Consider the following 22560-nt stretch of genomic DNA (forward strand, 5'->3'; position numbering starts at 1 on the left):
ATGAGCTCCTAGCTGATAAGCTTCCTACTGATCCTTTTTTTGGCCCCAATCACTCTGCCTCCCTTCACATTTTCTTTAATATCATCTGTGGACATAGATATTGGGACTCCAGTTGTGACTCCCCTCAATCTAGCATATGCACCAGGGACATGGCTTTTAATCTTCTTCCCATTAAGCTTTTCCTTTTTCTAAATATTCTCTTGTTGAGTCTGGCTCCCACGCAATATTAACAATCTACCATTTCCAACTAACCGAGCTAATTTCACTTCACCTACCTCTTTCTCTACGGCATTAGTTAGTCGGATAGGGTGTAAGTGAGGCCCTGTGGTCTCATCAAACACTATCACCACTTTCCACATCACTGCGCTTGATTCCTACATTGGCCCTCTTTATGCTTTCTTTACTAGACGCTGCACTGCTTTCTGTATCATGATTTCTCTTCTTCCTACGTCTTTCCACTACCGACCATTCCGGTCTTTGACCCTCGTCCTCCCGCCCCATAGCATCAGAACTGGCACGCATATTGTTCGCATTCCAGCACAGCTTTTGCTTCACCAACTTTTTCTCAATTGCCTCCATTTCGTCAGCACTACTCGCCGCCATTTCCCATTCCCCGTACTATGGATCAACTCTACACGCTTCACCAATCAAGGAACCTCATGAAAACAACGTCCACAACTCAACCTCCCACGGGATAGAGCTGCCCTTCCATCCGCCAAGCAGCCGCAGCCTCTTCAGGTTGCATTGCCCAGTTCCGAAGCCAGAGACGCTGTCAAAATAAACACCCCAAACCTCCCCCTCAAGGATTTTATTGGTCAGAGTGTAGTTTCTGTGCACCTATCTGTTTCAATGTAGCCAGACATTCTTACCGGAGTTAACCTGAGTTGTTGGTAAGACTATGTAGGCTTATAGGTCGTATGATGGTCATGGAAAGTACATATTTGTTGAACAATTAAAATCTATCAATTAAATTAAAACACTGTAATTCAAATAATCGCATTCAGTGTACTGATGATGTGATTTTAGGTAGACATTCTAAAAGCTTAGCCTAGGTAGCCTATACCAGAGGCGTCACCGCAGGACCCAGAGTGGGGTGGTGAAAAAAACATCTGGGGCCCATAGTTTTTCCTGATTTGCGAACCTAACCAGGTAAAACTCTGGAACGTCTGACGTGATGAATCTAAAAAGGTTTACTATGGGCTATGATGGGACCCGAGTTTTTTTATGCAGGTCACATATTTTTTTTATTCCTGGAAAAACTCCTGGACTTGGGGGGATGAAACCCCTTTCAAAGTCCAGCAAACATGTACTTCATATTAATTATATTTTAAAGAAGGACTGGGTGTTTCCTATACATAGAGAAAGCAACTTGAGCTTGCTTTATGCAAGTTTGCATCGTATAGTTCTGACAATGAAACTGCAGGCATTATTTAAAAAATACTCAGTCAGCTATCGTGTTTATTGATGAATTCAAGTTAATCATTTTGGATTGAAAAAGTCATGGTGGCCCAAGAATATTAACCAAATTTGATCCCATTCACATTTTCTCACAAACAAAATTGAGTATACTGTATTTGAATAAACGAAACCAAAATATTGAAATGCGCTGCGGCAAATGTCGCCTCCCCACACGTTTTCCGGTGACCCTGTCATAGGACATGCTGCTTGACTGCATATAGAGTTTTAGACCTTTATAATAGCCTAGGTTGTTTTGTTTTAATTGAGGGAAAGAAACACCAAAATGTAAATGGTCATTCCATTTTATCTGTAGATTTTAGCGAAAAGAACGATACAGAAATCACATTCACAGTAATTGAATTTAGAAGCATCTTTTTATAACAGCCTTTCTTATGTTAGTCTAAGTAACCTAGTAGGCTATAGGTGTTCCAAAATACGCACTGTCAATGGGGCTAAATAGGCCTAGAGTCAGCTCAATGAAGTGTACAACGAACAAATGTAAAACGATAACGGTATTATAAAATAATATAACAAGCATATAACACGTGTCAGTCGTATAAACAGCCTGTACTGGTGTCAATCATTAATGAACTCGTTGTGGCCTCTCTCGGGCATGTGCGCCTTTACGCTTAGCAGCAGTTATTCCGTTAAACAGAAGACTCTCTTACAGTAACATGGCATGACATTCAACACAAATCTTCGACAAATCTTTATTCTGGAATTAGCACTTTCCGCAGACAAATCGCTTCCCGCAGAAGTCGCAGTTTTCTTCCCGCGTGCATCCGTCCACTGTCGCTTCTTCTCGGAGAGCGGTGGTGCGTCATTTGGCACATCGTGCGCTGCTGCCTTGCCCCTGGCGCTCATGTGGTTCTCACGAAGCGCCAATGCCAACTGCATGATGAAATCTCTCCTCGGGATTGTCTTACCGGTGCACAGGGTGAACAAAACGTGCGCGTTGATAGCAGCCAGGTCAAGCAGGTTGTAGAATACGGCAACAGGCCAGCGGCGAGTACCCCCTTTCACCGTGAACTGTCTGGCCATCTTATCCACACCAACCTGAAATAGAATACAATACCTTAGAATTATTTTGCTACAACAGAAGAGCGCCGTGCATGGCTGCTGTATGCCAAGGTGCGTAATAGCCTAACGTTATAACATACCTTTGTGTTGTTTTAGTGCGTCAGGGTCTCTGGTTCTCTTTGTGTCCCCGGCAATGGCAACTGTCGGATGCATAGTACTCAGGATACAGACGTTCTCTCTTGGCATACATCTGTAAACCGTAAGTGTTGCTTTGTGGTGCTTCAGCACCGCTGTGGAGAACAGCTCTGCTTGTGACTGGTTGCATGCAGATGGAGGCAGCTCCCGTCTCGTCTTATTCACCACCCCCACCAGGCTTGTGTTCTTGTCAATCAACTTATTTGCCAATGGCAGTGATGTGAATATCTCGTCTGTGTTTACATTCCTACCCTCGCCAAGGTAAGGTTCTACAAGCCTCAGCACCACATTTTCAGGATGCTGAGATTCATCTTTCCCCAGATATGGAAAGACATTCAGCACGTACTTGCTGTCGACGTCAGCTGCAAACCGAAACTTCATGCCCCACTTGTCTTGCTTGTAGGGGATGTACTGCGTAAAGCTGCACTTAGCGTTTGCGGGGAACCATTGCTCCTCAACGGTAATGTTCACTTCCGGCTTGTAAGAGGAAACACAGTTCTGTACAAACGTTCCCCACACTTCTGATACCAGGGTGATCTCTCTGAAGCGGTTCCGTGGTATCAACCCATATGTTTCGTTCCAGGAGCTCTCCAAAGGCGTGTTTATTCCGTCGTACAGTCCTCGGACGTATAGGAGCGTAATGAACGCTTCCAGCTTATCCACAGACATGTCCCACGTCGTCTCCTTTCGCCTGGCGCGCCTAAGCTACAGTACAGTCCTCGATGTGCTGCAACATCTGCATGTCACAAACAATGAAAACTGTCGAATTCTCTGTCGATTCTGCCTTTGACGTAAGGTGTAGGGCCCGATTCCAATGGCGTGCCATTCTGTGCTGATAATCGACCTGTAGCGTTGTCAACTCGCTGTTTTATCCAAACCGTGCCGTCCTTCCCCGTCTCCTCTGGGCATCGTTCGGGCTCTCTTGCGCCGAAGCTGAGGCAGATCAGGCTCATAATCAGAATCGCAGCCAGCATCGGAATCTATTGAAGACTTCCCCCATTCATCATCATAGTCGATCTCAGCATCAAGTTCCTCCCCTCCACCTGACTCCATTCGATCCAAATCTCGTCGCGTTATCAGCGCTTCTATCACCTCAATTCGCGGTCTTGCCATTGTAGCCTATGAATTCCGCACGCTTCCGCTTCCAGGTCACCTCGTTCTCTTCTCCCACTAGAGGCTCTTCTCAAAAGCATGTCGCCAGATTGATTTATATAGGCTTCCATTCCCAGACCCACTTTAGTTTAGAGATTATAATTAAAATAATTATTAGCCTAAGTGTTTACTACTACAAAATGAAATGCTTATGCACACTAGTTTAGAACCAGTTTATTAGTTATTATTCATGACAGTTAAACCTATATAGCTCATACATTTACGTGTTATAATTATAAAGTTCTATTAAGTTATTATGACATCTGCTTCCTGCACTTCTAGGATAATGTAGCCTTGTAAACTTACCTTAGCCACCTTCATCACAAATAAAAGGTGGGTAAACTGAGTTTCCTTGCTTCTTACAGTTTTACTATCCTATATTATAACACTATATAACAGTGTTTGTTGTCCATCATAACTCATGCATGACTAAATGCATGTCTGGAGCAGCATTCTGGTCATTGGGGGGAGTGGAAGAGGAGGGCAGGAGAGAGAGGAGGGGGAGTAGGGGTGGTGGTAGGGAAAGATGATAACGTTAAGCAAGTGCCAATGAACTATAGTAGGAATGAATTAATCTGATAGATGACTAAAATGTAAGTGTGACATTTAAATGAGACGTTATCACCACCTCCCAGATACCCTTTCCACTCTTTTCCCCGTACCCCTGTTCACCTGTCATTAGCCCCCTCTCCCTCGTCAGCCCCAGCTCACAAAGTTCAATTGCAAGCAGGCCTAGCATAAGCGAACAAAGGTTTACAAATTCAGTTAAAATAGGCTACACAGAATACGATAAACAGCAGTAGCGTAAATATTTTTAATTTGTTAGATTACATAGCTGCTGCGTTATTTTTAAAATAAAATGTTTCAACAATTCCATGGCCATATTATGTTTAGGCTACATTTGGTCTGAGATTACATTTAACCTAATTGATGGTGGACAAAAATGATCTAACCTCTGAAATGTGTACTGGGTGTGAACAGGGCCACCTTCAGTTGCAAAACGTTCTCGAACATTGCAGATAGAAATGAACGTAATTCATTATTGTAAATATCGAAGAGGCATGTTTGTTCTATATAGCATATCTGGATGTTCCAAAACGTTGTGTCCTGCTGAACGCGCCCCTGTTCTTGACTTTTAGCACTTTTGCGCATATCTTGTTTTGACGAGAAACCGCAACGGAGTTAGAAGCTGCCTCCTCGACCTATTTTAAAACACGTACATTTACTGAGACGCAGTGATGAACTAGAATCAAGTGAGACAATCAAAGTAACTATGGAATTGCATTATGAGTTTGCTATTAAATGAGAGTTGATCAAGTTGCAATGGGATGACTTCATGCCGTATTTTAGCTAGTTATTTTCTGGCTAGTCGTGGGCTAGCCCAGCACCAAGGAACGGATGTAAAGACACGCGGAAGCGAGTTCAGTGTTTAGACGATGTAGTCAGAGGTATTTTTTCATGTATAAATAATTTGATATGATTTTCCCCCCTCTACGTAATCCATTGCTAGTGTTGAGGGCCAGGGATTACACTGCATTCGTGTACCGTTAAAGCTCCCTGTTTTTTGTTTGCAAGTCTGTTTTTGGGCTGATCCTAAACGACCTTATTGAAATAAAAAACAATAGGGCCTAAATGTATAGGTCCTCCGTGTTTTTGTCAGTTTATGTCTTCTTTAGGTAGCCTATTTAACTGAATTGATTTATTAGCAAATCATTTCTGATCTGTGAGCAGACTTTCTATTGAGGCAGTATTGCCAGTGCATTACTGTAGCACCATACACACATCATTATTGCTGATACAGGTAGGAAGACAATATCCAATATCTGTGTTACAGGTCTGTGGTTGGTAGTGGGATCTTCCTTTCTTCGTCACATGAGGGACGGGGTAGCCTGCCTTACTGCCCTCTTCACAGATACCTGCCTCCTCCTTGGAGGGAAACAAACCTTGGTCATAGGAAATCCGCCTCTCCTGATTTGAGGAAAATGTTTCACCCTGGGAGAGAAAACCATCAGACTGAACCAAGGTAAGACAACTAGTAATTTGAACAGAGGACAAGATCAAAGTGAGCCTATGGAAAAATGTTCATTTAGAATACACAGTAGGCCTATTTTATGTTCATATAAGCATTGTCACGTTGTATAAATGATTGGAGACAGCCGCAGGAATACGTAATAGGGGGTTTTAATACTCCACCCAAAAATACAACATGCCATGAAAAGGCACGGGGACGAAGCCCAAAACAAAACACGTATACAAAAACACAGGGATGTAACCCATACAAAAGAGCGAGGTTAAACCTCTAATAAATTACACGGGACGAGACCCGAAATAACAATACCTGGGACGAGACCCGTAATAACAAGTGCACAAAACACGCAGCACGAAAACCGAAACAAAGCACAGGTAGGGGAGAGCACTAGAGGCGCTATCTCAAAAATCAAATAGCTACTGTGTGGCACTACATGTTCGATGGTCAACTTCCTGTTCACATGTGGTCAAGGTCACTCTAATCTGAGGTGGGCACAAGTTTCTTATTTTCCCCCCTCAAAAGTAAAAAATTGTCACTTTACATGTTATGCAATAAACTTTGTTAGGTGTGAATGTTCAAAATTATAATTTTGCACTGAGTAGAGGAGACAATACCGTGTCTTTTGATACTTTAGCTGCAGTCCTATGTTGAGCTAACCTTGAGATTTAGCCAATATTAGCACACATGTCAGTTTGGGGCAAGTTGTCTCAATGACCTAGGGTCAAGTCTTCACATGTGACAACTTGCCCCAGTATACATAGACGCATAGAACATGCTCAAAAAACATTGTGATATTGTGTAATCAGCTTTGAGAAGAGTATTAAATGTTACTGTAAATGGATTATTATATATACACGTGTAGTTTAGAGCAGCAGACATATCCCTGGACTACACAAGACAGGCTCTGGCATGTGTGTGTGTGTCTACTAACACACTGCATGCCTACTGTGTGAGACAGTACTGTATATCCACACACACACTACTTCATACAGTGGCATGAATTTCGTGTGGTGTTATGAATTGCATTGTGGCAACAAGGATAGTAGACAGGGAGGTGGGCGTAATAAGCCTGTAATGAATATGTAATTTCAATGAGGAAATGTGTTTTTGAAGGAAGGAAGGAAAGAAAGAGGGGAAGGAAAGAAAGATGGTTAGAAATGATAAAAGAAAGACAGAGAATGGCAGCACACCACCTAGCATAATGTTAAAGGCAGTGAGGCAGGTGAAGTTGCAGAACAAATCAATCAGGAGTACAGCGAAGGATCTTGACATAAATGACCGTACTCTGACTCGGTATTGTTAAAAGGTTACCAGAGAAGAAGTTGACAGGAAGACAACCATGCCAACAACAGTGGTTGGCTATACAAAGCCACAGCGGGTTATTTCACCTGATTTGGAGATGCAGCTCGTTCAGTATATTACTAGGTCAGCTGGCATTTATTTTGGTCTGTTGCCAAGTGAGGTCAGAAGACTTGCCTACCAGTTTGCTGTGGTACACCAGCTGAAGTTCGCGCCAATGTGGGCAGAAAAAGAAAAGGCCAGCTCGGAGTGGTTTACTGTCACGTTCGTCGTCCTCCTCATCTGAGGAGGAGTAGTAAGAAGGATCGGAGGACCAAAATGCAGCGTGATGATTATCCATTTTAATTAGAAAACTTGAAAACAAAGAACAAAACAATAAACGGACAAACGACCGAAAACGCAACAGTCCCGTATGGTGACATACAAAAAGACACAGAAACAGGAACAATCACCCGCAACCCACAATACAAAACAGGCTACCTAAATATGGTTCCCAATCAGAGACAACGACTAACACCTGCCTCTGATTGAGAACCATATCAGGCCAAACACATAGAAATAGACAAACTAGACATACAACATAGAATGCCCACTCAGATCACACCCTGACCAAACAAGACATAGAAACATACAAAGCAAACTATGGTCAGGGCGTGACAGTACCCCCCCCCCCCGGACTCCGGCCGCAAAACCTAAACCTATAGGGGAGGGTCTGCGTGGGCATCTGTCCGCGGTGGCGGCTCTGGCGCGGGACGTGGACCCCACTCCACCATAGTCATTGCCCGTAACCTCTTTGGAGCGGCAACCCTCGCCGCCGATCTTGGACTGGGAACCCTAATAAAGGGCCCCACTGGACTGAGGGGCGCCTCTGGACTGAGGGGCAGCTCCGGACTGAGGGGCAGCTCCGGACTGAGGGGCAGCTCCGGACTGAGGGGCAGCTCCGGACTGAAGGGCAGCTCCGGACTGAAGGGCAGCTCCGGACTGAAGGGCAGCTCCGGACTGAAGGGCAGCACCTGGCTGACGGACGGTTCTGGCGGCTCCTGGCTGACGGACGGCTCCTGGCTGACGGACGGCTCTGGCGGCTCCTGGCTGACGGACGGCTCTGGCGGCTCCTGGCTGACGGACGGCTCAGGCGGCTCCTGGCTGACGGACGGCTCAGGCGGCTCCTGGCTGACGGACGGCTCAGGCGGCTCCTGGCTGACGGACGGCTCTGGCGGCTCCTGGCTGACGGACGGCTCTTGCTGCTCCTGGCTGACGGACAGCTCTGGCGGCTCCTGGCTGACGGACGGAGACTCAGGCGGCGCTGGACAGGAGGGAGACTCAGGCGGCGCTGGACAGGAGGGAGACTCAGGCGGCGCTGGACAGGAGGGAGACTCAGGCGGCGCTGGACAGGAGGGAGACTCAGGCGGCGCTGGACAGGAGGGAGACTCAGGCGGCGCTGGACAGGAGGGAGACTCAGGCGGCGCTGGACAGGAGGAAGACTCTGGCAGCGCTGAGCAGGCGGGAGCACCTGTAGTGAGGAGACGGAGAGACAGCCTGGTGCGGGGGGCTGCCACCGGAGGGCTGGTGCGTGGAGGTGGCACCGGATAGACCGGACCGTGAAGGCGCACTGGAGGTCTCGAGCACCGAGCCTGCCCAACCCTACCTGGCTGAATGCTCCCCGTAGCCAGGCCAGTGCGCCATCCTACGTTACAGATTGCCCCATTCAGAACCCAACCCTACCAGGCCCCAGCACCATCCCTGCTCTGCCAGGCTTCAGCAACATTCCAGCCATGCCAGGCCCCAGCACCAACCTGCCGTGCCCTAGAACAATTCCAGCTCTACCAGGCCCCAGCTCCAACCTGCCATTCCCCAGCACCATTTCAGCCCTGCCAGGTTCCAGCACCATTTCAGCCCTGCCAGGCCCCAGCACCATTCCAGCCCTGCCTAGCACGAGCTCAGACACAGACCTGCCCAGTTCTTATGCTAGCACCAAGTCACCCTTGCCCAGCAATGCCATTGCTGACAACGGACTAGCAACTCCAGAGGACATCCGGCCATATCTAAAAGCTGACCCCCGAAAACCAGCTTGCAAAGAAAGAAAACGGCACAAAACAGCAATTCTAACTGACACACCAGTGAAGCAGGCACTAGAAATGGAAAAGAATAAGGCAAAATCTAGCCAAAGGCTGTTTCTTTAATCAAATGTATTTATAAAGCCCTTCTTACATCAGCTGATATCTCAAAGTACTGTACAGAAACCCAGCCTAAAACCCCAAACAGCAAGCAATGCAGGTGTAGAAGCACGGTGGCTAGGAAAAACTCCCTAGAAAGGCCAGAACCTAGGAAGAAACCTAGAGAGGAACCAGGCTATGAGGGGTGGCCAGTCCTCTTCTGGCTGTGCCGGGTGGAGATTATAACAGAACATGGCCAAGATGTTCAAATGTTCATAGATGACCAGCAGGGTCAAATAATAATAATCACAGTGGATGTCGAGGGTGCAACAGGTCAGCACCTCAGGAGTAAATGTCAGTTGGCTTTTCATAGCCGATCATTCAGAGTATCTCTACCGCTCCTGCTGTCTCTAGAGAGTTGAAAACAGCAGGTCTGGGACAGGTATCCGGTGAACAGGTCAGGGTTCCATAGCCGCAGGTAGAACAGTTGAAACTGGAGCAGCAGCACGGCCAGGTGGACTGGGAACAGCAAGGAGTCATCAGGCCAGGTAGTCCTGAGGCATGGTCCTAGGGCTCAAGTACACCGAGAGAGAGAAAGAAAGAGAGAGAGAATTATAGAGAGCATACTTAAATTCACACAGGACACCAGATAAGACAGGAGAAATACTCCAGATATAACAGACTGACCCTAGCCCCCCGACAGATAAACTACTGCAGCATAAATACTGTAGGCTGAGACTGGAGGTGTCGGGAGACACTGTGGCCCCATCCGATGATACCCCCAGACAGGGCCAAACAGGCAGGATATAACCCCACTCACTTTGCCAAAGCACAGCCCCCACACCACTAGAGGGATATCTTCAACCACCAACTTACCATCCTGAGACAAGGCCGAGTATAGCCCACAGAGAAAGGGAAGTAAGGGGTGGAGTCAAAATCTGGATCTGCAAAGAACAAGAACGCAGCTAAAAAAAAGCAAAATCGTAGAAGAGTCATCAGATGAAGAGGAGTGCTTCTGCCTCGTCTGTGTGGAGCCATTTTCAAACAGCCTTCCAACTGAGACTTGGGTGAAGTGTGTGAGATGATTCAAATGGGCCCATGATGCTTGCATCTCAGGCCAGGCAATATATATGTTTGTCAGAACTGTGACTCTGAAGATGAGTCTGATTAGTCAGATACAGATGTGCGTCGTATAGGCTGTTACAAAACTGTGCATTCGTGTGTTTAAACACCACATCTGTTTTGTTAAGACTTTAAACATTTAATCAAGTTATCTGCAGCATTCCATTCCGATTCCAACAATTACCGTGGATCTATGTGTACGCCAGAGAACGTTCGAGTTCAAAGTTCAAAGTAAAGTGGTCATGCCACTTAATTAATGTGTGTTCTGCCAGCATTATTGTTTTGATTAAAAGGCATTATTTGCCGGATTCTCTCGTCAATATTGTTTTTATTTTAAGTTCTTTAATGAAGTTGAATTTGGTTTTGAATTTGAAATTAAAAATCTATATTCACAATTAATTAGTTAGTGTTCTTATTTGCTGATAATCTAATGTGACAACTTACCCGACGTAGTGTGACAATTTACCCGCTGATGGGTCTACAACTCCGCACTGAAATAAGATATGAAGATGTAATGAATACAAATATGTGCCGAAGACTTCCTTCTTTCATTTGGTATGACATTTATACCATTGTGATGTATGGTGCCCAGTAAATGTTAGACAGCGTGAAAAGTGTAACAACATACCTCGCTCTCCCATACTCACAAGACCAACGGACATGGGAACAATAACCGACAAGACAATGGTTGAACAAAGGGCAAAATTATATTATTACTAATCAGGGGAAATGGGAACCAGGTGTGCGTAATGAAACAGTTCAGTGACGCCTAGAGGCCGGTGACGTAGACCTCCGGAACTGGTGCACGGAATGAGCAACAGTACCTGTCGGATCCGTGACAAGCATTCGTTTATTCCAGGTATTCCCAAACTGGGGTAGCGCAATGCCGTCGGGGGTACGCCAAATAAAAATGTGATTCACGTTTACGTTTGGTTAGTGGATTTCCCATGAGAATTATTATTATTTTTTTCACATTTTCAAACAGTCCATTTAGATTTTCCAATAGGGAAAAAACTATTCTCACCTGAGTAGCCTCGTTTCACTGACAAAAATCAAATTAAACCATCCAGTGTTCAGCGAAATAACAACACAATGTCAAATACAGGTAGCCTAATCAAATAATGAACATCCAATCACATTAACTGTTACTCTCTCGCGGGAATTCCACTAACGGTCCTTATGTAGTCAAACGTAGCTGCTGCTCATTCCGTTTGCTCGAAAATGGATGAATGGTTCACCATCCCGACACCACTTGGGTACACTGCGGCATCCACCGGGAGGCTCTTGCTGCCAAGGGAATGCCTGACAGCTTGAAAGATGTTTTGGTCACTACAGTGAAAATGGTTAACTTTGTTAAAACGAGGCCCCTGAACACTCGTGTATTTTCTGCACAATGCAATGATATGGGCAGCGACCATGTAACGCTTCTACAAGGGGCAAAGTATTGACACGTTTTTTTTTAAATTGAGAGATGAGCTTAAAGTTTGCATGATAACGAGTTTCTCACACGACTGGCCTATCTGGGTGATGTTTTCTCTCGCCTGAATGATCTGAATCTAGGATTACAGACTCTCCACAACTATATTCAATGTGTAGGACAAAATTGAGGCTATCATTAAGAAGTTGGAGCTCTTCTCTGTCTGCATTAACAAGGACAACAAACAGGTCTTTCCATCATTGTCTGATTTTTTGTGTGCAAATGAACTCAAGCTTACGAACAATGTCAAATGTGATATAGCGAAGCACCTGAGTGAGTTGGGTGCGCAATTATGCAGGTACTTTCCCGAAACAGATGACACAAACAACTGGATTTGTTATCCCTTCCATGCCCTGCCTCCAGTCCACTTACCGATATCTGAACAAGAGAGCCTCATCGAAATTGCATCAAGCGGTTCTGTGAAAATTTTATTTAATCAGAAGCCACTGCCAGATTTCTGGATTGGGCTGCGCTCAGAGTATAGTGCCTTGGCAAATTGCGCTGTTAAGACATTGATGCCCTTTGCAACCACGTACCTATGTGAGAGTGGATTTTCGGCCCTCACTAGCATGAAAACTAAATACAGGCACAGACTGTGTGTGGAAAATGATTTAAGACTGAGAGTCTCTCCAATACAACCCAACATTGCAGAGTTATGTGCATCCTGTCAAGCACACCCTTCTCATTAACCTGTGGTGAGTTATTCACCATTTTTGATGAACAAAGAAGGTTTTATACTATATAAGATGGCTAAATAAAGAGCAAAATTCTTGATTTATTGTTATATTATTTGTGCCCTGGTCCTATAAGAACTCTTTGTCACTTCCCACGAGCCAGGTTGTGACAAAAACCCACACTCATTCTTATGTTTAATAAATGTATTGTATACTGTGTGTGTGGCAGGCTTACAATGATGGCATAAAACAACATTTGAGAATGCGCTGACCCTGGTGCTAGAGGGGGTAAGCAGCTGGAGGTTGAATGTTTGAAGGGGTACGGGACTATAAAAAGTCTGGTGAACCAATGGTTTATTCCATCTGTAAGGTTCTAAGAATTGATGGTATGAAGATAGTTGAGAACAAAACGTCAGACTTGAATTCATTTTAGGATATTACCGGCTGGGAAGGAGTTTACTCTTCGACAACTCAAAGGTTCACAACAGTATTTAAAGTGATACAGGGGCGTCTCTGCCTCCCTACATCCTGTGGAATGCATATACAACTGTAAATGGACAATGGACCAGCCAAAATTCATGTTAAGGAGATGTTATTTTAGTACCAAGAGGTTCCTAGCACTGACTTTTATTGAGATAACAAACTAGACCATACCATATAGTGTGGGGCGGCAGGTAGCCTAGTGGTTAGAGTGTTGGACTAGTCACCGAAAGGTTGCAAGATCGAATCCCTGAGCAGACAAGCTAAAGATCTGTTCTTCTACCCCTGAACAAGGCAGTTAACCCACTGTTCCTAGGCCGTCATTGAAAATAAAAATGTGTTCTTAACTGACTTGCCGAGTTAAATAAAGGTAAAATATATGTATAGGAATGGTTTGAAATGCTCCCAAGGCCTTGTTGGTCATTTGCAAGAGTCTGTCACGCTGTATAATGATAGGAGACAAGTGAAGGAATACGTAATAGTTTTTTTTATTTCTCCACCCAAACAAAAGAGCGAGGTGTTAACCTCTAAATAATACACTGGGCCATACACCTCCCAGTCGATGAGGTACTGGAAACGCCCCGCCCGACGCCTCAAATCCAGGACTTCACGGACTGAGTATACTGGACCTCCCTCGATGTCCAGAGGAGGAGGCGGGGCGTCACTGGTTCCAGCCTCAGCGAGGGGACCAGGCACCACTGGCCTGAGGAGAGACACATGAAAAGTTGGGTTAATGCGGTAATCAGCAGGGAGTTGCAAATGGTACGTTACCTCATTAACCCTCCTCGGGACTTTAAACGGCCCCACAAACCGCAGGTTCAGCTTCCGGCAGGGCAGGCGGAGGGGCAGGTTCCGGGTGGAGAGCCAGACCCGGTCGCATGGAGAGAAGAAAGGCGCCTCACTGCGGTGGCGGTCGGCCTGTTCCTCGCGCCGACGCACGGCCCGCTGGAGATGAGTGCACTGCGTTCCAGGTTTCCTCAGCGCGCTGAATCCACTCATCTACCGTAGGGGCCTCGGTCTGGCTCGGTTGCCAAGCTGCAAGGGCCGGCTGGTACCCCAATATGCAATAGAAAGGAGTGAGGTTAGTGGAGGAGTGGCGGAGGGAATTCTGCGTGTACTCAGCCCAAGGTAGAAAATCCGCCCACTCCCCCGGCCGGTCCTGACAGTAACACCTCAGGAACCCGCCCACTTCCTGATTGACCCTCTCCACCTGCCCATTAACTTGAGGACGGTACCCAGAGGTGAGACTGACCGTGACCCCCAGGCGTTCCATGAACACTCCATACGCGTGAGGTAAACTGAGGGCCACGGTCTGACACAATGTCCTCCGGGATCCTGTATTGCCGGAAGATGTGCTTAAAAAGGGCCTCCTCGGGGCCTCCCGAGTGGCGCAGTGGTCTAAGGCACTGCATCGCAGTGCTAGCTGTGCCACTGGAGATTCTGGGTTCGAGTCCAGGCTCTTTTGCAGCCGGCCGAGACCAGGAGACCCATGGGGCGGCGCACAATTGGCCCAGCGTCGTCCGGGTTAGGGTTAGGGTTTGGCCGGCAGGGATGTCCTTGTCCCATCAAGCACTAGCAACTCCTGTGGCGGGCCAGGCGCAGTGCATGCTGACACGGTCACCAGGTGTTTCCACCGACACATTGGTGTAGCTGGCTTCCGGGTTAAGTGGGCTTTGTGTCAAGAAGCAGTGCGGCTTGGTTGGGTTGTCTTTTGGAGGCCTTCAACCTTCACCTCTCTCTCGAGTCTGTACGGGAGTTTCAGCGATGAGACAAGACTGTAACTACCAATTGGATACCACGAAATTGGGGTTGAGAATGGTGGTGTTCCCCTGGGAGCGGGTAAGGTCAGTGACAAAGTCCACCGAGGGGTGAGACCAGGGTCGTTGTGGAACCGGCAGGGGAAGGAGCTTTCCATAAGGGAGGTGTCTGGGTGTCTTTGACTGAGCACAGATGGAGCAGGAAGAAACGTCAACTGGAACGTCCCTAGCCAAGGTGGGCCAACAGTACTTCTCAGTCAAGCAGGCGATGGTACGGCTTATCCCAGGATGACACAGGTGCCGTGTGCGCCCAGGTAAGGAGGCGGTCCCACACACCCATGGGCACGTAGGCGCAGTTCTCTGGGCGCTGTGCAGGTGCGGGTTCCGTGCGCAGGGCCTGCCCTATGTCGGTGTCCACGTCCAACACCGCTGGCGCTATGATACGCGATGGAGAGATGATGGGGGTCTCTTCTCCATGCCTCTCCATCATAGAGGCGAGACAGGGTGTCCGCCTTCACGTTCTTCGAGCCTGGCCTGTAGGAAAGCGTGAATAGTGACCAGAGCCGACTCGTTCCATCCGGTGGAGGCCGCGATGTTCCGGAACTCCAGGGCGAATTCCGAGGTGGTCCTAGATCCCTGGCGTAGTCAGAGTAGGCAGTCAACCCCCTCTTGGCCATCCACAGGATGATCAAACACTGAGCGGAAGAGGAGGGTGAAGCGCTCGTAGGACTTGACCTCGGGTCCGCCCGTTTCCCAGACCGTGGCACCCCAGTCCAGGGCCCGTCCGGACAGCCAGGTCTCATTGCAGAAGGAATCCCTTGCATCTCGCTGGAGTGCCGTCAAAGTGCTCCAGGAGGGACAGGGGTATTCCGCGGACCGGCTCAGATGGGACGGAGGCAGGTAGTGGTGTTGTGGGAGCTAGTGCCGGAACCGGTGCTGGAGACTGGAGGGACTGCACATTCCCCTCCAAACGCAGGATGGTTGCCAGTACGCTGTCCGTGGTGCTGCCGAGTCTGGAGAGACATTCCTTGTGATGCTGAACTGTCTCTACGATGGTCGTCAGCTTGGTCTTTCCTGCTGTCTCCATTTAGATAGGTTGGTTATTCTGTCACGCTGAATAATGATAGGAGACAAGCGCAGGAATACGTAATACTTTTTTTTATTTCTCCTTCCTAACTAAAGAGTAAGGTGTAAACCTCTAAATAATACACAGGACGAAGCCCATAAAACAAGTGCACAATAACACATAGCATGGAAGCCGATACAACATAGCACAGGTACTTACAAGACCAACGGACATGGGACAATAACCGACAAGGACAATGGGGAACAGAGGGTACATATATACACATACTAATCAGGGGGAATGGGAACCAGGTGTGCGTAATGAGACAAGACAGTCCAGGGTTGGAGGTAATGAATCCAGTTCAGTGACGCCTAGAAGGCCGGTGACGTAGACCTCCTGAGATGGTGAACGGAATGAGCAGCAGTACCGGGGGGATCCATGACAAAGAGGCTCAAGAGGGTCAACTGGTGTGCTCTCACAATAATAGACTATACAGTTAACAGACAATATGGTTAAAACCCTTCAGAAATTACATGTACTGTTTTGTCTATTTAACAGGGAAGTCTCTGACTCCAATGTGGTAAAACTCAGCAATAAGCTCAAAGCCACCCTGAAGAAAAAGTATCAAAGTCCGCCAGGGGGGGAAACTGAGCATCCATTTTATATACATTGTGATCTCCAGTATCCACCTGGTGAAAGTGGAGAGGTGAACCAACATGAGTACATTCAAATTAAGCCAACTTTCAGGGAGAGACACCAATGGAGATGCTCACCCTTAAGCTTATACTTTGATTCTGAACTAGATGACGAGCGAGTCAGAATAGCGCTGACAAAGGGCGTCTCTGGTATTGGCAAAACTAGCCAGGTGCGGATGATTATTCTTAACTGGGCAGAGGGAAAAGGAAACCAGCAATGTACTCTCATATTTCCCCTTCCTTTCCGGGAGCTGAATTTGCTGAAGGAGAGACTAAGTCTGATTGAACTTCTTTACAAGTTTTTCCCAGAATTGAAAGAACCTGGAATTTCCAACCTGGAGAACTGCAGAGTTGGGTTCATTCTTGACGGGCTGGATGAATTCCGACATCCTCTCGACTTCAAGAACAGCCCGATAGTGACCGATGTCACAGAGCCCTCCTCCGTGCCAGCACTGCTGACAAACCTAATTAACGGTAATCTTCTTCCCTTCGCGTCTCACATATGGATTACCTCTAGACCTGAAGCAGTCCATCACATCCCTCTTCAGTACATCAACGAAGTGACAGAAATCGAAGGCTTCACGGACTCTCAGAAAGAGGAGTTCTTCAGAAGAGCAATCATTCACACGGACCAGGCCAATGCAATTATCCACCACTTGAAGTACTCAGAAAGCCTCTATGTTTTGTGCCAGATACCTATTATCTGTTCGATTTCTGCATCAGTCCTCGTTAGACAGACATGGCTATCCGATAAAGAATATGACCCCGGAGCTCTGACTCCAATGTACACTGACCTACTCGCCCTGTTGCAAACACAGAACCAGAATACACAGAAGATGGCTATTAAATTGGGGGAACTAGCCTTTAAGCAGTTGGTGAAAGGCAACACGGTTTTCTACAGGGAAGACCTACAAGAGTGCGACATTAACTGTGATGAGGGGTCAGAGTTTGCAAAAGTAAGCATACCCATCTTCAGGGAGGATATTGGGTTGCAGCAAACGAAGATCTACTACTTTGGGCATACCACCATTCAGGAGTTCTTTGCCGCAATGTGGTTTAATCGATCCTGCTACAGCCTAGATGAAAACCTGAGGAATGCAGTGGACATGGCCTTGCAGAGCAAAAACGGAAAGCTGGACCTCTTCCTCCGGTTCCTCCTAGGCTTCTCGCAGAGCTTCATCCAGTCAATCGCAGAGGCCGGCTACAACTCGTCAGAGACACTGACGGAAACGGTAGAGTATATCAAGAAGAAGGTCATGGAGAATCCCGCTTCACCGAGGGCCCTCAACCTGCTGAACTGCCTGACGGAACTGGGAGACAGCTCTTTAGAAACTGATGGCGTGAGCTTTCTCAATACGGGAATCTCCCCAGATGCCAAATACCCACGTGCACATTGGTCTGACCTGGCCGCTGTGTTATTGGCATCGCAGTCTGGGCCGATAGACATGCTAGGGTTGGAAGTAAAGAAGAGAGGAGACGAGGAACTTCTGAGGATGCTACCAGTGATCAAAGCTTCCCAGACAGCCACGTAAGTACTTGGTCATTTAACAATACCAGCTATTACAGTGAGCTCCAAAAGTATTAGGAAAGTGACACATTTGATGTAGTTTTGGCTCTGTACTCCAGTACTTTTGGATGTGATATAATAAAATTTTCTTCCATATCGGGTGAACCGTTTAGAAATTGCAGCACTTTTTGTACATAGTCCCCCCATTTTATAGGACCAAAACTATTGTGTTTAGAAACATATTCTATTCTTATTTACAATGAAAGTGACTCCAAAATGACACAATACATTATTTGCCATGCATTTCTATTGGACACAAAATAATCTGAAACAACCAAAACAAACAGCAAATACATCCAACCAATTTGTAGTCACAAGCTTGATATAGTTATGTGCTATGAATATGCGACCAAATACTTAACTTTTGACTACTTCAATACACAAAAGTGAATTCGGCCCAATACTTTTGGTCCCTTAAAATGGGGGGGGGACTATGTACAAAAAGTGCTGTAATTTTTAAACGGTTCACCCGATATGGTTGGGAAAAAAAACTAAAAGTAAAGCCGACCGACTGCACTTTAGATTTATAGTCATTGTATCATTCTAAATCCAAAGTGTTGAAGTACAAAATAAACAAAAAATGGGTCACTAACTCAATACTTTTGGCGCACACTATAGATATTAAATGTCTATAACACAAGATAACTGTCATCCCTGTGATGTAATTCAGGTTTGTTGGACCCATCTTATGATCATTACACAGTTCTGTTGGTTTAATGCCTGCTTGTATGTCTATGTTCTTTTTGATTCCCTAACCTTCCTTCTTACCAGGCTATCATATCACAAACTAACAGAGAAATCCTGTGAATGTCTGGCCTCGGCGCTCACCTCAAAGGTGTCCAATCTGAAAACTCTGAACCTGAGTTTCAACACGCTGAAGGACTCCGGAGTGCAGCTGTTGGCGGCCGGCTTGGCCAAGCCACACTGCCGACTGGAGAGACTGAAACTGTCCGGCTGCAGGGTGAAACAGAATGGCTTTGCCGCTCTGGCCAAAGCTCTCAAATCCAACCCCTTGCACCTGCGGGAGCTGGATCTGAGCGGCAACGAACCGGGAGAATCGGGGGTGTTTTATCTCGTTGACGGACTGAAGGTTGTCAATTGCAAACTTCAGATCCTGAAGTGAGTATTGAATCAATGGCTAGGAAACCGGTTCTGATCATGTGTACCCCCACTTGTAACATCATTGAATTCAGTTCCCCTATGGGTTTATCCTGTGGTTTGATGCAAATGAAGTTCTCCTCATAAGGAAATACAGTTAATCTTCTAAACTAGTTTACATAAATATATTCTTTAAGGGTATAATGTATTTTTATTGAGATAGGACAGTGAAGAGGAGACAGGAGAGTTATGAGAGTTTGCGAGTCAGAATGGCATGGGTCGGATTTAAACTCATGCCGACTCTGGTAGCCTAGGCTGTACATCTGTGCTGGGGTTCGCGGCACTAACCGCTGTACCACGTCTTCTAAAGTATTATAATCTTCATTAGGCTCTCAAACTGCAAGCTGGGCCTGGAGCTGAGTCGCGCTCTGGCGGTGTTGCTGATAGACAACCCCAGACACCTGCGAGAGCTGGACGTCAGCATGAACAACCTGGGAGACCGGGGGGTGAAGCTGCTCATGGACATACTGAAGTCAACCCAGATATACAAACTGGAGTGAGTACTGTCTGGAGTATTGTAGTACACTCACACATTCCACCTCACTGATTCTAAAGTGGAATGTTCACTGTAGTAAATGTACCATACATTTTCCCTCCACCACCAGGTTGTACTGCTGTCAGCTCACTGAGAAATGCTGTGAGAACATGTTTAGGTGTCTGGTGAACATCCCCAGTCTGAGGGAGCTCAACCTGAGCAACAACAACCTGAAGGACGAGGGGGTCAAGATGCTCTGCAACGCCTTCGGACTGCCCGCCTGTCAACTGGAGAAACTCAAGTAAGCTAGCTTACTCCACCAAGAGTGTACGGGCCAATCTCCCTTAGCCCCTACTCCATGTAGGCTGACACACTTTGGTTCAAATACTATTTGAAATTAGTTCAAATACTTGTCAGACTTTGTTTGAGCTTGCCTGGCACAATGGAACCAATAGAATAGTCGCAAAAGTGCAAACCCTGTCCGCCCATCTATCTCTCCAGGCAGTCTAAAGTTAACACTTAAAGTCTCTGAAAGCCAGTATTTTGAACAATAGTTTGGAGCTGAATATTGAAGAGTTTATTTTTCTTTACCCTTGTCTCTCCAGTGTGGCGAGCTGTGGCATCACCCAAGTCAGAGTGTTTCATTTCAACTCTGTCCTCAAAGAGCTGGACATCAGCAGGAACCATCTGGGCGACTCGGATGACTGGGCCGATGTCTTGTTCTGCTTGTCTTCACTTGAGACCCTCAGGTGAGTTCTGCAAACCTAGCACGTGTGTGTGGGGGGGTCAACTTTCTCAATGTAATTACCTCTCCCCACCTAGGGTGAGTGACTGTAAACTGACAGAGAAATGCTGTGGGGAGCTGGTCAAAGCTCTCAGCTCCAACCTCACCAACCTGAAAGAGCTGGATCTCTCTGGAAACGACCTGGGAGACCACGGTGTGAAGACTCTCTACATGGGACTGACGTCCAGGTGTTGTACACTGGAGAGACTATTGTAAGTAACAGCATTAGAGAGAGTTATAAAGCTCATTGCTATAATATCACACCGCACGCTCGTCAAACAATGAATTATTATAAGCATATTCACAAAATGACTTGGTCATTTGTTAACTTATAAATCACTCGTACAATTCATGAAGTCTTGTTGACCAAAACAAATTGAAGATCTTTTCTCCCTCTGGTGACTTTCTCCACTCTTTCTCTATATCCCCATCTCTCTCCCCACATTCACCCTCTCTCTCTTTCCACCCTCTCTCTCTCCAGTCTGAGATGCTGTGGGATCACAGTAAAGGGCTGCTCCTCCCTAGCCTTAGCCCTGAAGTCCAGCCACTCCAGCATCACAGAACTAGGCCTGATGGGAAACGACACGGGAGAAGAAGGACTGAGAATTCTCTCTGACGTCAGGGACAATCAACGCTACAAACTACAGACTCTAGAGTAAGTCCTGGTACCATCAAAGCTTACAATTATGTTAGTAATTTATTTATAATGACTTGTGGCTGTAAATCCATGTGTGTGGAAAAGTGTCAACTTTTCATAATTGGATTGTGTGGCCCCTCAGTGGAAAATTCTGTGAGAATAGGGATGGAATGAGAACATTATTTTGTAGGATTATGTGTCTATGGTGGTAACACTATTCTTTGTTCTAGAATCAACGATTGAGAGAGGTCTTGACTCGCTTGATGGGGTTCTTCTTGGCGTCTCGATCCTCAAGTTCTGTACTCACTCTGGTCAAAAGTGGTTCACTGTAAAGGGAACAGGACACTATCTCGGACGCAGACTGGGATTTGCATTCAGACGACTGAATTGATCGTTGTACAGACTTAAAGAAGTGTCTAAACTTGAACAAGTGAATTGTATAGCATTTTAAACAGTAAGATGCCCTTGAGGATGTAACCACAGTGTCTGTGTACCAAACTAAAGGATGTTACTCAGTACCTTCAGCCTCAATCATGCTCAGTAACCTCCAAGTCCATGCAGTATTTTTTGCACATCAATTGTCAAGTCAAGATGTTACAGTATACGATGTAGCCTTTACTGAAGAGAAAGGTGATGCTATGTTTTAGATAATGACCTTATTGTGTTTTCTTGTCAAACCAAGGATGTGTCATCTTTGGGGGACTATAGTGGGACTGAGTAAATGAATAAGCCATTTGTTTTTAACTGACTTTTCTAGTTAAATAAAAAAGAATGAAAATCTAAATCATCTTTCCTACCTTTGTGTTTAGTGAATAGGGGTGACCAACTTTAACCCAGATAAGTAAAAACATGATACATTTTTATTTTTTTTGCATTAGTGATTTATGCATTTACCACCACATCACTGAATATCATTCTTGCATGATTCAACATATAGGTTATAAGTTACTGTATATACCACTACAAGCACAGGGGACAGTTTTTTGGGCGTTTTGTGTTTTTTTAAACTCATTAAAACGTTCTAAAATTAATGAAAACATGCATTAATAAACTGTTTATTTTATATATTGTACATGTATTGCTGATAAATAAGTATTAAAACATTCACAAAAAATATAACATTCATTCAAATGAACTGTACTATTAGAAGTTAGTAGGGCTCTTTTTCATTTACTCAGAAATACTGAGTTGGGTAGGAGGATTTAGAAATGTGGAGCTAATGTTGTAAACCGTGATTGACCACAAACTCCTGCACAGTAGGTGGTGGCATGCACCTTTAACGTTTGTTTGCGGACCGCCATTATCACAGAAGAAGAAGATGGAGAAACGAGAGAGGTTGGCCTGGAAAATAACTACTTTAGT

The 22560-nt window shown here is 46.0% G+C and overlaps 2 protein-coding genes across 2 annotated transcripts; one reads left to right on the forward strand and one right to left on the reverse strand.

Moving 5' to 3' along the window:
- Positions 1-1473: 1473 nt before the first annotated feature.
- LOC120032840 lies at positions 1474-3788 on the reverse strand. The gene is made up of 2 exons (XM_038979049.1): positions 2619-3788; positions 1474-2514 (listed from the first exon to the last, which is right to left on the reverse strand). The coding sequence occupies exons 1-2, from the start codon at positions 3340-3342 to the stop codon at positions 2501-2503; spliced, it is 738 nt and encodes a 245-aa protein (XP_038834977.1). The 5' UTR covers positions 3343-3788; the 3' UTR covers positions 1474-2500.
- A 1214-nt stretch (positions 3789-5002) lies between these two features.
- LOC120032990 (NACHT, LRR and PYD domains-containing protein 12-like) lies at positions 5003-22110 on the forward strand. The gene is made up of 10 exons (XM_038979273.1): positions 5003-5273; positions 5660-5848; positions 16441-18105; positions 18916-19263; positions 19631-19798; positions 19908-20078; positions 20383-20526; positions 20600-20773; positions 21043-21216; positions 21429-22110. The coding sequence occupies exons 2-10, from the start codon at positions 5808-5810 to the stop codon at positions 21439-21441; spliced, it is 2898 nt and encodes a 965-aa protein (XP_038835201.1). The 5' UTR covers positions 5003-5273; positions 5660-5807; the 3' UTR covers positions 21442-22110.
- The last annotated feature ends 450 nt before the right edge of the window (positions 22111-22560 follow it).

The sequence above is a fragment of the Salvelinus namaycush genome, chromosome 39, assembly GCF_016432855.1.
Source record: "Salvelinus namaycush isolate Seneca chromosome 39, SaNama_1.0, whole genome shotgun sequence".
NCBI lineage: Eukaryota > Metazoa > Chordata > Actinopteri > Salmoniformes > Salmonidae > Salvelinus > Salvelinus namaycush.

Bases quoted from the DNA above. Each gene is read 5' to 3' on its own strand.
- LOC120032840 (XM_038979049.1), bottom strand. From the start codon at position 3,342: ATGTCTGTGGATAAGCTGGAAGCGTTCATTACGCTCCTATACGTCCGA.
- LOC120032990 (XM_038979273.1), top strand. From the start codon at position 5,808: ATGTTTCACCCTGGGAGAGAAAACCATCAGACTGAACCAAG. The intron at 18,106-18,915 runs GTAAGTACTTGG...CCTTCTTACCAG, and splicing joins AAAGCTTCCCAGACAGCCAC to GCTATCATATCACAAACTAA. The intron at 19,264-19,630 runs GTGAGTATTGAA...AATCTTCATTAG, and splicing joins TGCAAACTTCAGATCCTGAA to GCTCTCAAACTGCAAGCTGG.